Source organism: Varroa destructor, unplaced genomic scaffold, assembly GCF_002443255.2.
Source record: "Varroa destructor unplaced genomic scaffold, Vdes_3.0 BEIS01000006.1, whole genome shotgun sequence".
NCBI classification, from domain to species: domain Eukaryota; kingdom Metazoa; phylum Arthropoda; class Arachnida; order Mesostigmata; family Varroidae; genus Varroa; species Varroa destructor.
In genome coordinates this window covers 8,302,190-8,316,299 of record NW_019211459.1, presented here as the reverse complement: position 1 = coordinate 8,316,299, position 14,110 = coordinate 8,302,190, and the positions used below count along the sequence as shown (strand labels likewise).

Genomic DNA, 14,110 nt, shown 5'->3' with positions numbered 1-14,110 from the left:
ACATAGCGGTGAGCAATAGAGTTTACTCTGACTGAAAACGTAATACGGAGATCAATGGACTGTTCTTCCCGTTCTATTGGTTTCCACTCAAAGCTAATAGAACGCTTAAATTGATACCGAACAAAGTAGAGACAGTTACTGAGATATTGTAAAACGTAGATTTTATTGAATTTTCAACAAGCGTCATCATTGTGTAAAGTGGTAAAATCTCACTTAGATTCGTAGAATACACTCTTTATTGGCAAGCAAGTTGATCAGAAGTTAACCGCACGGCATTTCATCGACGCTATCCATCTTTACCGCAAAAATGCCAGAAGCACGGTTCCGATAACGGTGCTTATCTAAAGCTAATAAATGTCTCGCATTCATGAAACTGATAACTGAATTCCTTATCAGCAGCTGAATTTGAGGAAGATAAGGATGAGACAATCAAGCAGCACCTAGTGACGTGTCGTTTGACCCGCTGGCATTTTATCATAATGGCAATCACCGCTCAGGGTTATGTCCAACAATTTATAGAGAAATTTTCTATACGAAACAAATGATACTCCCTGTAAACATTATGTCAACGCAATTCTATCCGAATACAAAACGCTCCGCATCGACCTGATTGCCAAATGGACAATCATCTTATATTAATTAATACGATTAATTTAATTTCCATTTCCTTCATTTATCGGTACGACTATGGATTCGTTTCCCCATTGCTAAACTAGGGCTGAGTTGGGCTTTATGTGCACGTGGTCTGCTTGCTTGAACCTTTCTGGCGCGTACCTCTCGAGGCGAATGCGGACACGCAAGGCATGAAACGTTAGCCGCTGTTTCTGTGTGCTCAGACCGGGGGTTGGGGAGAGAATAGATAAACAGGCAATCATCGGCTACGTCATGTGTCGTATTGGCCTGTTGAATTGGAACAAGAGGGCCGGTGGGAAAGCTGTGTTCCACAGCATCCGCCATTGTCTGTACCGTTGTAGAATCGTGCTATATATAAATACATGTAAAAGCTAATTGGCAGACATACTAGTAAACAGGGACAGTAATAGCAGAATCAGTTATCTGATAACACGCGTGACTACGAAGCGCTTGTCAAGTGGCAATGCTCATGCAATAGGAGATAGAGATTTCTCTTGGACCGCCACCCTTGACTAAGCGTTTTTGTGGAATTATCAAGAAGTCAGCCAGAAAACGGTTTTATATCGCCCGTACATTGCTCGGCGTAATTTGCCAAAGCAGCACTAACAGCCAATAACAACGTCGTCGATTGGGAATACTTTCGCTTAACCCGGCTCGCCTGACGTAAATTATACATTAGTACTTTTATTTTCTCACAGTCATTGACTGAGCTATCGTTGCCACAGTTAATACTGCCACAAATGGACCTATCGCTACTAAAAAGACGCGTTGCCTACCCGCCATGTCAACCAGAGTCGTAGCGATCGCGCTCGCAGAGACGAACGAGTGTTTGATAACTTCCGCCGCAACCGTTGCGACTGGCGCCATTGGACCCACGCTGCATTAACGTAACAACTACCCGATAACAACAACAACAACAACTTTCACTTCCGTCGCAATAGCAGGACCAGCAGTAACAGGCTTGATTTTCTTCTTTTGTTTCCTTGTATAATCGTCCACGGAATAACTGGCAGACGTGCCATTACAGCCGACGATTACAGCGACCGTTGATGAACATTACGACAGCGCCAGATAGCCAATTGCCAGCGCCCTCTATGATTCAATCATATCGATCGTTTTCGAATGAGACGGATGAACCCAGAAGCCGCTGAAGATGGCTATGACTGGAATGTCAATAGTATCAGCAGCACTAATGGCATCACTGGTTGTAAGATTATCCATCACTTGCTGCGCCTCAACGCCGTCCGACTGTCCCGTTGACAACAAAGACGACAACAACAACAACACTGTTAGGTATATGCCTTTCAGGTGACCGTTTGTCTTTTGAAAGCAGCTCACACGTACAAGATATAATATTACGGCCGATTGTCTCATCGTTGATTTCGAGATGAGAAGTTTTCTTTTTGCCCGCAGTGACTTATAATGATGACAGTTGTTGTTAGTATCTCACTATAACCGAATAAATTTATTGCTACCGTTGAGGTAGAGCTGGACCGAGGTGTCAACTGCGTGATGGAACGTTAATTTTAGAATATGAACAATTACAGGTAGAGACGAAGAAGAAGAACTAACGAGGCGCTAATATGGCTAGAAACAATGACGGCAAAAGGCTATAGAATCAAAATTAATACATAACGTATAGGACGACTTCTGTAGGACATAACAGAATGTTACTGCACAAGGCCTAACTAGGAATATTTCAGTACTTGTAGGTTTTTTCATAATGGCATATCCATGATATGTAAGCAAATACTGTATTGGATATAGGCTGGTTACTTTACGTGTTTAGACCTACTCACTTTAGGTTTCGAGTGTTTTCGGAACCAGAAGACTTCGAGAACGAAACGGTAAACAGCGTCAGATCATGGACTCGTCCCATTTATGTGTCGTTAACCGCACAAAGCAACGCCCTCGATTCTTCTGTAACATATGTAGTCCGCATAGGATTTCACGCATGTGTTCTATCGTCATCTGATTCCTAAGCTTTAAGCGTCTTACTAAAACAATTTCGCCGACTCCGACTTGTCCTGTGCCCTTCTGTCATTCAAACTCGTTACGTATCAAACCTAACTTTTGTAACACCACTTAGTCTATCAGCCTGTTCAAACCTTCTCTACAAGAGCAGACCTTTTCCACCAGCTGCGTGTCGAATGCACACGATTACCTGCCTATGTTCCTGTGATGAAACAGCATCTCTTTCCTCTATTCATTTTAGCTGACCGCTATTCATGCACTCACTAGCGTCACGAGTGCGGCCGCATCTACCGAAGAAACCGAACCTGTTTTTGAAGCCGTAAAGGACACAGTGCTTTACCGTGCACAGAAAAATCTCTGCGATAGAAAGGAAAAACAAAAAAAAAAGCACAGAACAAGAGAGGTTCTAGAGGATTAATGTCACCGGCACCACCGCTGTTTCACTCACATCGTCTTCCAAGCGCGTCATCTAGTCTCGTCGTCGTTCTTGTTGTCGCTTATTCTTCTGAGAGGGTGCCCCGAACAAGAAAGCCAGTGCAGCCGTTACGATAATCTACTCCATCGTACACACGAACGATTCGGTCTATCTTTCACTGGTCATATGGGTCTGTTACCCACACGGAACGCGAGACGCATGAACGGCAGGCAGAAGCAACAGCAACAAAAACGGACGCAGAATCGACCGGGTCGACCACAGATCGAGTAGAAATATTTTGAGAAAAGCCGTTGACTGACGCTTACTGATTGGCTTTCAACTGTTCTATCAGGGTCGTAGCCTTCTCTGCTGTGTCTCTTCCCTAGCTATAGCTAGAAAGCCGGCCTGCGGCCTTGTACTGTTTTTGGGGTTGCCGTTCCATAGTGATACTGGGCTCCGAGCCCTTTTTTCACTTTGTGATTTCAGAGTGCGTACCTGCAGCTGCTGTTTCATAGTTCGATTTCGCTTGGCTCACTGTCGAAATACCTATTTGGATGTGCCATGCGCGCATACGTATTTAGGCACGTTGGTGGTGAAATATCAATAACTGGAATATCAAAGCTATTCCATTAGTTGATGGAATATTGATCAAACATCGGTAGTCAGCCCTTTCTTCGTATTGGCTTCGTCGTTTCGTATAATACCGTCGATACGTGGATTTTACAAGCACAGGAAACTGGGTCAAAAAGGTCTAGGAAGCACACAAGTTTTATGTTTCCGTAATCCGCTTTGTCAATCTACGGAGAGCCCGATCAGCAGATTCCATTCAGCTGCGAAGCTCTATGAGGCAGTTATCGACAGAGAAGATCACCTTTACTTCGAAACAGCGGTGCGCGCCCACAGCATTTGGCGCGGCGGAGAAGATTTAACAAGAACAGCGACAACAACGACAACATCGACAGCGTAGGCAACAATGAAACCGGCCCAATATGTGATTTCTCTATTTTTCGATGCGTCAAAACAGCTTTTCAAGAAAAGTACTTTATATTCGACCTTACGACGAAGAGCTTTTAGATGTGATAGAAGCACTTTGAATCTAGCTTAAGTTATGATATGTATTACACTGTGCGAAGTAATAATAATCATAGTAATACTGCGTGAGTTGTTGATCCAAGCGTAATCTCTGATTCGCCTAAGTGAGATCTTCACAGAGGACTGAAACAGTAGCATTCCTATACTGCGATACGATCCCTTCGTTGCACGAATATACATGGGAGTGGCGTATATGATCTGATTCCTGAAAAGCGGTAATTTTAACAGCCCACCAGCCACTGATGATTTTTAATCAAAAATCGCTTAAAGCCCCAGAATTCCAACTAAAGAGAACCCGTCGTTGTTAAGGAGAAGAAACGTTAAGAAGTCGCTATCGAGGCACTATACGTAATTGCCTCACTCATTGTTACTGCACAGCGAATCGTCCTTTACGTGTCGCGTTATTATAGAACATCATTAAGTTAGCCGCAACTGCTTTATCCGCAGACCCAACTTTTTTTGCTGCGAATTCACCTTCTCAACGTTTCTATTGCCGTGAATCGAAATCCGGCAATCCAGTTCACAGCCTGTCATTGTAAGTGTAATACATCGTCTCTTGCGTCACCTACGACCCCTCATTTTTCCCAGATTTAAATCTGCGTTATGAGACAGTAGCTGCGGCAGCAGGTGCTTATTGAAAGACTACTTCCTCGTCTTCTTTATGCCCTTTACCTTGTTCATTATAGCACATTTGAGCGGCGTATCTATCTAGTGCTGCTTTTCTTCTTAATGTTTATTTATAAGGGATTCCACGAGCTAACGTCCGTTTTCTCTCTATTTCGTTCATGAGCTGAATCAAATGGCCTTTTTTCAGGCTATCTTCAAGCGGACATTGTTAACCGGCTAACACGAACGCTACATAGCTACACCTAGCAAGGACTTTGAAGCGTCGCAAAGCGTCACGTGGCCTCGTCTGTCGGGACAATGTGGCCAACAAACTTCGTTAGATGCCCGGCACACAAAACGCTGTCCACCATCGTTCGACAAAAAAAAACCCAAAAAGCTAGACGCGATGCTTTTCCAAAAACGGAGACGTAGGTGGCGGTGGACTACAAGAAGGCAAATAGACTACTTGCCAAATGACACGAGTATCTTGCGGAACTCACTCGAGACAAATCAGCATATTTGGCTGTCGTGGCGTCGGCGACTCCAGCACTATTTGGTCACGTGGTCACTTCGGGCCGCAAAAAAGGTAAATACTTCATCCATCGTCGTAGTTTTTCATGCCAATTTCGCTGGGCTTTTCAACAATCATTCAAAGAATTTGATTGATTTGTCTCGACACGCATAAAATAGAACACATTTAGCCCATTGATCAGCCTGTCGAAAGGGATGCTAATTTGTAATAGTAGAAGTGGTACCCGTAATGCCTTCGTAAATCCGACGTTGATGCTTGAACCTTTCCATCCTGTTTCCCTCGCTGAAAGCGGTTGAATTGTTACTTCGAGTAACTACTGTTTGTGTGAGACCCCGACGGCGGTTGCCGCAAAGCAACTAAAACAGCCCGATTTGAGCCGTCTCTTGTATCTAAATATCTTATCTACTTGACAGTATCAAGATGGAACGCGACCTCCTGCAGGCCCATATGGGGACCCAGGATTACGCTCTGAATATGTCCAGAGCTGTTGCATCAGCCTCACACATATCGCAGTGTTGTCAGTCAACTAAGATCCGGATTTACCGCAATAAACTTGTTTACTGCAGTTGTGCCTAACAAGCCCACGCCGCACGGCGGGACAAACTACTCGCAACAGCAGCTGTTAACAATTTGGCGACATTGCCAACGAGGTCATTTAGGATCTTTATTAATATGTCCTTTCCCAAAAGGTTAAATCTAGAAGGTCAACACGTAATTGAGTTGGTAAAGACTCTGTGACAAAAAAGGCCAATAAACTCTTCGATTTGACAGCTTGTTGTTGCAGTCCTACAGGGATATTAAGACAGGGTAGACATGCCCAACGAGATCCCTACGAAAACACAGTTTAACCACAGGCGTGTGGAATGTCGTTCAAGTGCCCAGAAGCTGTTTGAAGGTGGACGTTAGTCGGGAGGTTAATGTTGCAAGAGCTGCATTGCCCTTTGCACATGTGTTTCACTTAGGAATAGGGAAAAAATCTGATCTCCTTCTTGAATAGCTTGTAGATTTCTTTATGTCGGTGTAATATGACGGATCGTGGCATGAGCAGTGTACCCGCTCGTCTTATGCTACCTAGATCTCTGCTACTATTCGAAACATGGGCTGTCATAGGCGTAGAGCTAGACACGCAACTCTCATACCCTAATTCAGCTAAAATAGTAGGAAACAGCACAGCTGACAGCAAAAGTAAAACGTAAATCTCTCTATAAATTGTTGAACATGTTTAAGTACGATTAGGGAGCCAATTCAGTAGTTCCTACATAGTGCGTTTTTCTTGTTTTTTGGAATTTCTGTTGTACATTATTTGTAGTGTTTCCAATCACGATCGTGTACCATGCTGACTCGAACGGCAGGGCATCCAGAAGAGTACCAGGATGGCTCACAAACTCCACCGACATACATGCTAACAAAACCCGCTAGCTAAATGACACTGGCAATAAATAAAACGAATTATCCAGCCCATCGTGACTTAGGGAACCTATCACTTCTTCTGGCTGTTTTGACGCCAGCGAAATTGCTTGTTTGCTTACTGGATAAACAATGTACAGAACCTTATTGTATTATATGGATAAAATATAAACATGCGGGGCCTAAGAGCTTATCGCTAACTGATTGTCTGCAATTAACTAGCTTTCTGGTAATTTAGCTCGCTTGCATATATTTGCCTATTGTAAGTTGTCGTTTGTTTGTCATTGTAACTTCCATGCGGCGCCAAATTGCTGAGCGGACACGTAACCGACCCCAAACCGCCAATGGAGCGAAACAGAATTACAAAAATAGCCTCATATTGTTACTAGATAAAGGACCAGGTCTTATCTCTGGGCATATATACACCTGATATTTAGGGTCAATCTACTTCAGCTCTAGCTGTCCGAATTAGTGTCGTAACCACGACCGAGGCCTTCTAAGGTGGTATGACCACAGTTCACAAGTAGTATGTCTCGCAGTCTTCAGTGCCGTCCCTTACTCTCTATCCGTAAGTTAACAGTACTATCATTCCATGAAGTTGAGTATGACGCTATATTGCTCGACTGGTAGCATTTAGTTTACGGGGTCTTTTCAGAATCCTTCGTAGTCGTTGTTAACGCGTTCCACGAAGCCCCTTCGATCATTATTTGTCGCTGGCTTATACGAGAACGTGATAGCTGTGACGACTGGACTGCCGGAATATCGACGAGTTCGACAAATCGACCTCGGCCAAGAGGTATGAGACGCGCGTTAAGTTGTTATAGGTGCGCGTTAACAGAAGGTATGATAGCAAGGTAAAAAAACGTCACCAGAGAGGCGTTACGTCATCGTATATAGCCATTTTATAGGTAAAATTGAGGATGATATCATCGATAACGATACTCGATGCGCTTGCTTGTTTTTGTAATGTAAAGTGAAATAATGGCGCTAATATTGCAATTGTAAACAATTCGATATAGAGAGATAAGGGTTAAATATATGTAAATTAACTAACAATGTCTCTCGTTCAATCAATTTTAGCTGATAGAAACTAATCCGTACCCCATTAACCGTTAGTAAACAACTGATAACAGCTCTGCCTGCGATAACTAAAGATCCGAGCCCCCGCACCGGGGTAAGGAGATCGTTTTCAGGTAGCAAACGAAACTGGTTAACTATCGCAACTGGCGTTAGTATATACTGAGATTGAATTCACAAGTAATAAGGTCAATTTGGAGCAGAGAATTCAGGGAACCACTCTTCCTATGTCGGTATCACTCTTTGCGGATAGCGACGGCCAATTGATGCTCAGGATTGATTAACCATTTTTTTTTATGAATTAGGCTTTTGGTATATAAGCAATATACAAGGTAATCGTTCATCAGTCACATTTTGTTAGTTTGAACGCGCGCTTAAAACGCTAGTGTTTTTGCCTATCTCCATGATTCGAAACCACCAGGTTTCTCAACGAACGTTCGAATTCTGACAACGAGTCTCAGAAATTCAATCAGATCTCATCGATTTTACACGCAGAATGCTCACGTAGATAGATGGTATAGCGCTAAATCAACCTTCCTTTTCAACGCACACACACAGGTATAATCGCCTTTTGACGTCCTCTTGAAAGCGTTTTTTTTCTTTGTTTTTACAAGGTGTCTGTAAATACAAATAGACTGCCGTTGGGACGTGGCACCGGACAAGAGCAGGTTGGTCCGATCTGTCAGGCCGGATAGTTTTTTTTCGATCTTTCCACGTTTTTTGCCTTCCTAGATTCAGCTCCTTCTAGTAGCCGTTGAACGGCTCTGTGTCTGTTCAACGGCGCAACCGTTAGGAGATCCCACGGGCATCTCAGGATGCGTAGCCCCGCTCGGTTCGACTCATAAACAAACGCCAGCCTCTTAGAAGAAGGGGGTTAGTTGGTTGACGTTCACTGTTTCGAGGTTCGCCGTACTACAAACCATATTAAGTAGCAGTTCTATTATCAACTCGATGTGGTGCTACGATGAAACACGACAACCATGTCCGCTGTCATTCCCTCTTCGAGAATAAAAAGTAAACTAACGTCTACGTCAGCACAAGCGTCGTAACCGACAGACTATATTTACGTATAAGCATAAATGACATACGGGACTAATCTGTTTCACTGTAATAAGACTGTTTAAGCGTCAACATATAATTGATGTATTGAAGTGTTCAACAAGCGAACCCAATCGTCATTGACTTCTACAAAGTAGTAAAACGTATGGGCTTTTTAGCGATTTTGAAGTTAATAAAAGGACTAGTTCTACTCCGAATCATGCCTTGATGTATCGATAACAAAACGTGTGCCGGCAGGCGAATTCGTCCAGTACGCTTACCATCGATCGAATGATATTAAGATACTGATGTGTGGTTGGCGAGCAACATTAACGAAAACAGGTCGACGTTACGTTAGCATTGAACTCGAGCACCAGCTAGCAGGAGGTAAGTCGCCGATAGCACGCCCGCTTACCGGCTGGGCCTCATCTCAGGTTGAGTTCATTCAGTATTTGATCCGGTAGTACACACATCGTTGTCGATCACACAAGACAGCAGGGCCATGTAATCCGTGGGAACTGAGATAGGCGTCGGTAGAGAGGTGGTGAACAAAGTGCAAAGCTACAAACCAAAATAAACAGCAGATGCAGGTGTAGGATACTAGCTTTGCACGAAACAGCTCCGGTTAGGTCCAACATTGAAGTGGCAATGAGGCGCAGGACAAACAGGCAAAATGGTTCACCCGATGAATCCGCTGATGGAACTGCGTCTACACGCCTGGTTGATCAGTATCAACTTTCACCGCTTTGTCCGTTTGAAAACACCGTTAAAGGATACACTGTCTTGACCTCTATTCACCAGCATTTCAACTGCCACAAAAATAGCAACACAGGTAAACGATAATTTCTTTCTTAGAATACGATGCACACTTTCTCTATCAGCTTCAGAGGATCACAGTTACCTACAAGCAGGACTGAGGTGTGAAGACGCTTAACAGAACAACAAAGCAATACACAGGATGCCGCTTTTTTTTCCTGAATTTTTCACGTCTACCTTAGCAGAAGCGCGGATAATGGCGCATCATATAGTAGGTATATAATATGAACATCAATAACGCTGACTGGATTCGTGCAACTCCATCTTGGTGATCGTGGCTTAGAACCAATAACGCCGATTGCACACGATTAGTTCCACCATGGACGTCTGACTCAGAGCAGTCTGTCCGGATAGTCGCTATTTACCTCTACTATGCAAGTGTGCACTATACACGAATTGATGGAGGCAATAATAATTAGTATACGGAGCCGGCCTCCGTTTCATGCAGATGAACCGAAGGATGGAAGAAAACCCGAGCAACAATGGTTGAGTCTATTACAATGAAGTCGTGAAGCTAGTTTTACTGCGATTAGCAATGTTGGCGTTGGTGCTTGAACCCCCTTGGCGCGGTAATAGTATCGGGGCTGTTTTCATCGTCAACGCTACATCGTTTCACAGCTATCGCAGTTGCACGGACGTTGTTGTCGCTGCCGAAGGTAGTCCTCAGAGTAGTTTTAATGGGGCTTTTGCCGTCGTAGCGAAGCTTGTGTTGGTCGTACTGACCCAAGTGGTGCACATCAGACGCATCTGTTTCCTGTCCACGGTCGTCGTATCATGGCCGTACCGTTTAGCGGTGGTCCTTCGGCGTAAGCAGGAGCGACCGCGTTGTCAACGCACAAGCAACAGAAGCATGCAGAAGCACAGGGCCCAACGGCGGCTGTGGTGACTGCCTGTACTGCAAGAGAAGATTCTGACGAAAACAATGATGTCAACAGCAATAACAATAACTAAACGAAGATGAAACACTAAGTTAACAGAAATTTAATGACGGCACTTGATCGACGGAGATGAGCGACAACAGAGCACGACGAAGAACACGGACGGTGCTGCAGGCTCAGGCACAATGTACACACCAGCACACATGGTACACAGCACACAAATAACTGAAATCATAACGGGCACCGGAACACTATAGGAGCCGGCAGACAAACGATCACGACAAATACGACCCTAGCAACTGCTGTTCGCTGTCGTTATACTACATTTCCGAGTCAGGACACTTGGCCCCTCCCCTCAGCTAACTTATTTATGACTTGCTTTCCGATTAAGCACTACTCGAGGCTCCTGCAAGTGTCTCATGTATTCACTGCTAAAGCGAACGTTGTGGGGACCTGATGAAGCGGAAGCCTGAGCGCAGCTAACTAGACAACCTGCAGCATCACCATGGCTGGCTGGCTAACTAGCAGCCACTAACTCCTAATCGTGTTCAGCATCATCCGTGTGCGGGAGCAGAAAAAGATGAAAAAGAGAAGCTCAAAACAGCGACCCCATGCAACCCGGTGCCTATATTGCTGCTGCCGCAGTGGTACAGCTAGTGGACGTTAATGGCAGCATAGAATCGTTGCTAGCGCCATCTGTCGGTCAGCACACGAAACCCTGAAGTCGTACGTAGCGAAACTCTGTGCACATGATGCCCTCTCTCCTAGTCAGTATGAGCCAGACAAAGAGAAGAACAGCGGCGGCAGCTGCTGAGGCGGCACTTCTAGGAGAAAGAGAGGAACCAGTTTTTGCCAGCAGGACAAACCAGCGATCAAACGTGCGTACTTTCTTTTTTTGTCTCCCTGGCTGTGTCAGCAGCCAGTGGGCAACGATAGCAACGCGGCTAGGGTTCCTTCCGTGACGGACTCACCTTCTCCATACCGACTACCGATTCTCCGATTCTGGCAAGCGGCTCGTTAGCGGAATACTCTCACACTCCTAAACAAAAACAGCAACGCAGCACGCTTGAACATGCATGTAGTATATAGCCAACGCCATTGCGAGCGTTGGCTGCAGATCGAAATGTCAAAGATGAAGGCGATGTCTGCCTATTTGCACCACCACGACGACAACCTATTGCCCGTCATCGACCACCACAGCAGCGGCGGCACCTACAAAAGGGTGAGGGAAGCTCAAACTAAGACTGTTTTGACGAAGAGAGTATACGAGCTACTACTGACGCTCGTATGCATTAATTTACGGTACGCACTCGCTTCTGTCATGGAATCAGGACAAAACAGCAATAGCCGTCGTTGCAGAAGCACCAGCAACAGCAGCACGCAACAACAAACTATAAATGGCTCAGGAGCCGGACATGTGTATAAACAAGGGATATGTATGAAAACATTTGGCGAGATGCACATTCCACCAGATCGAGCCACTGAACTGTTGTTACTAACATGGTAAATGGGAAATGGTGCCATCTAGCTAACACCAATCTATTACACCTGAACAAGCAGTATGAAAGAAAGAGGACGTAGAGAAAGATAAAATCCGAAAGCTTGGGTAAGACGGTACAATGTACAGAGGCCGCATGAGGCAGCGGGTATGACGATGGCCATGATAGTCAACGAGAGCGAGACTTGTGAGCATGCGCTGGCTATTGAAGTAGGTGTCATGCTAAGACATACGGTGTGTATGTATCGTGCGTTTTGAATATTAGGAGTTCTCAAATCGATCTTCCGCCCAGGCTGCACAGAAGCATGAACATTTGTAGAGACAGTTATGGGTTAAATAAACTGTTGAGATTACGTAATTCCTATTAATTAATTTGGTAGTTTATTAGTTACACGATAGAATTATTCTACATAACGGAGTACACACTATTTTGCTGTGTCGTTGTTACAAAAAAGTTATAATGCTTTATAAATGTCTTTAATTTTTACTCTTAATAATGATAAAATGAGATCTCTATTTTACGCAGTTTTGAAAAGTGAATGAAGTGAAGTTCTTGTTATGCACATCCAGGCTCAGCCGGTCTAGTTAGATTATAGGACATAGGACAACGAACTTATAATTAGTAAGTCCATATAATTAGTAAGTTCATTAAGTCTCAGAACGTATACATCGGATCATGAATTAGAAAACGTAACCCTGACTACGCGTGCTTCCGAAAACGAGAGCCATAACGACAGCTTCATCGCGAATGCGCAAAATGTTCGACCAGTCGTGTCCTCTTCAAGCGAACCCTGTTTATGCTTGTTCTAATATTCAATGGACATCTACTTCCGCGCAGAAAAAAAGATACGCGGCAGGCACACTTGTTGGACTGGCGAATAGTCAAAATCATATAGAAAAACAAAACGAGCTTTAATAATAATAATAACTCAATGCTCGAAGAAAATGCAACGATTTGCCAGTTCTCGATTTTTGTGACAGAATATAAACATTTATACACATAGTGTGTGAACAGGAGCAGCGTTATTCCGACCGGGAAAAACATAGTTGAAAAACGGGAAAAACACATTGTTCCGTCCGAGACAGGTTAGTGTAAATTAATGATCTCCTATAATTAATTATAAAAGACACGTGACCTAGCACTAATTGGTCTGCATATCGGTATCGATTAAGATTTTTGTGAGAGAAATGTTGTATACTGTTTTGAATAATTGTAGGGTTGCTGTTCGATTCTTTCACCCCATACATTTGTCGTGATACTGTCGCCTCGTTCGTCGAAGCTGAACTGTCCGTTCTGCTACAACTTTTTTTGCCTACCCGATCGGCCCCTTGGTATGTCCCGCTCTCGTCAGCGGTCCAAAAACCAACTGGGGCGCCCCCTAGGTTATAGCGTCCCACAGTCGACGTCGACGGATCCAATGAAACCGCGCAAAATTTGATTACGAAAATCACCCGTATCGGGTAGACATTCGCTTATGAGAATTAGCAGACTCTATAAAATCGGGCCAATTATGTCCCGAACTGGACCAGGGCGGCTGGACACTCGGCAGAATTAAACCTTTAAATAAACAGACAGTAAACAGTGTAGACGTATAGGTCAGTTAGAACGTTTCGAATAGTCTCTAAACATTTATAGGAACTTATATCATCACAAGACCAATGGAATACCATTAATAGCAATAGGTAGCATCGTCATTTTTTCTTGAACAACACAAATTGAAACAATTTTTCAAAGTTTATTTATTATTATTGACAAAAAATACTACAAAAACAAATAGCAAATTTAATTTAATGATTAAACTGTTTAAAAAATCACTCTATCACTATATGATATTATGTACGTTTGATAGAAAGCATATAGCATTTTGGAGCATGTATGTTTTAACTCGAGGTCAAAAACCGAAATCTTTTCCCTTTCGTCATTGTTTTACCATTCGAAAGATATAATTAGCACGTGAAACACAAATTAAATCACACTGCCGGATCGACACGTGGGGCTTACGCAGGTCCTTTGTATTCGTCGTCTATTAAGCGTTTGGCGGTTAGAGAACAAACCCCAGCCCGTAACAGAGCGATAGGACAACAAACGTAACATGCCTGTAACAATACTCAACAACTATATAGCGTCAGTACTGAAGACGCAA

General features: G+C 43.8%; 1 protein-coding gene across 8 annotated transcripts in view; it reads right to left on the bottom strand.

Annotated features, from left to right (window-relative positions):
• Nucleotides 1–13,194, bottom strand: part of pyd (zonula occludens-like protein polychaetoid) — a 34,824-nt gene extending 21,630 nt beyond the window's left edge. For 3 of the 8 annotated variants that reach the window (XR_015330346.1, XM_022809759.2, XM_086993124.1), the window contains exon 1: nucleotides 3,056–3,220. Coding sequence is in view for 3 of the 8 variants with exons in the window: in XM_022809759.2 (XP_022665494.1) it covers nucleotides 3,056–3,076 (21 nt within the window). In the remaining 5 variants the exon portion in view is untranslated. Of the gene's footprint in view, nucleotides 1–2,432; nucleotides 2,947–3,055; nucleotides 3,221–9,055 lie in introns of those variants that run through there. The other 5 variants (XM_022809763.2, XM_022809764.2, XM_022809765.2 and 2 more) reach the window with 5 other exon arrangements.
• Between the last annotated feature and the right edge of the window lie 916 nt (nucleotides 13,195–14,110).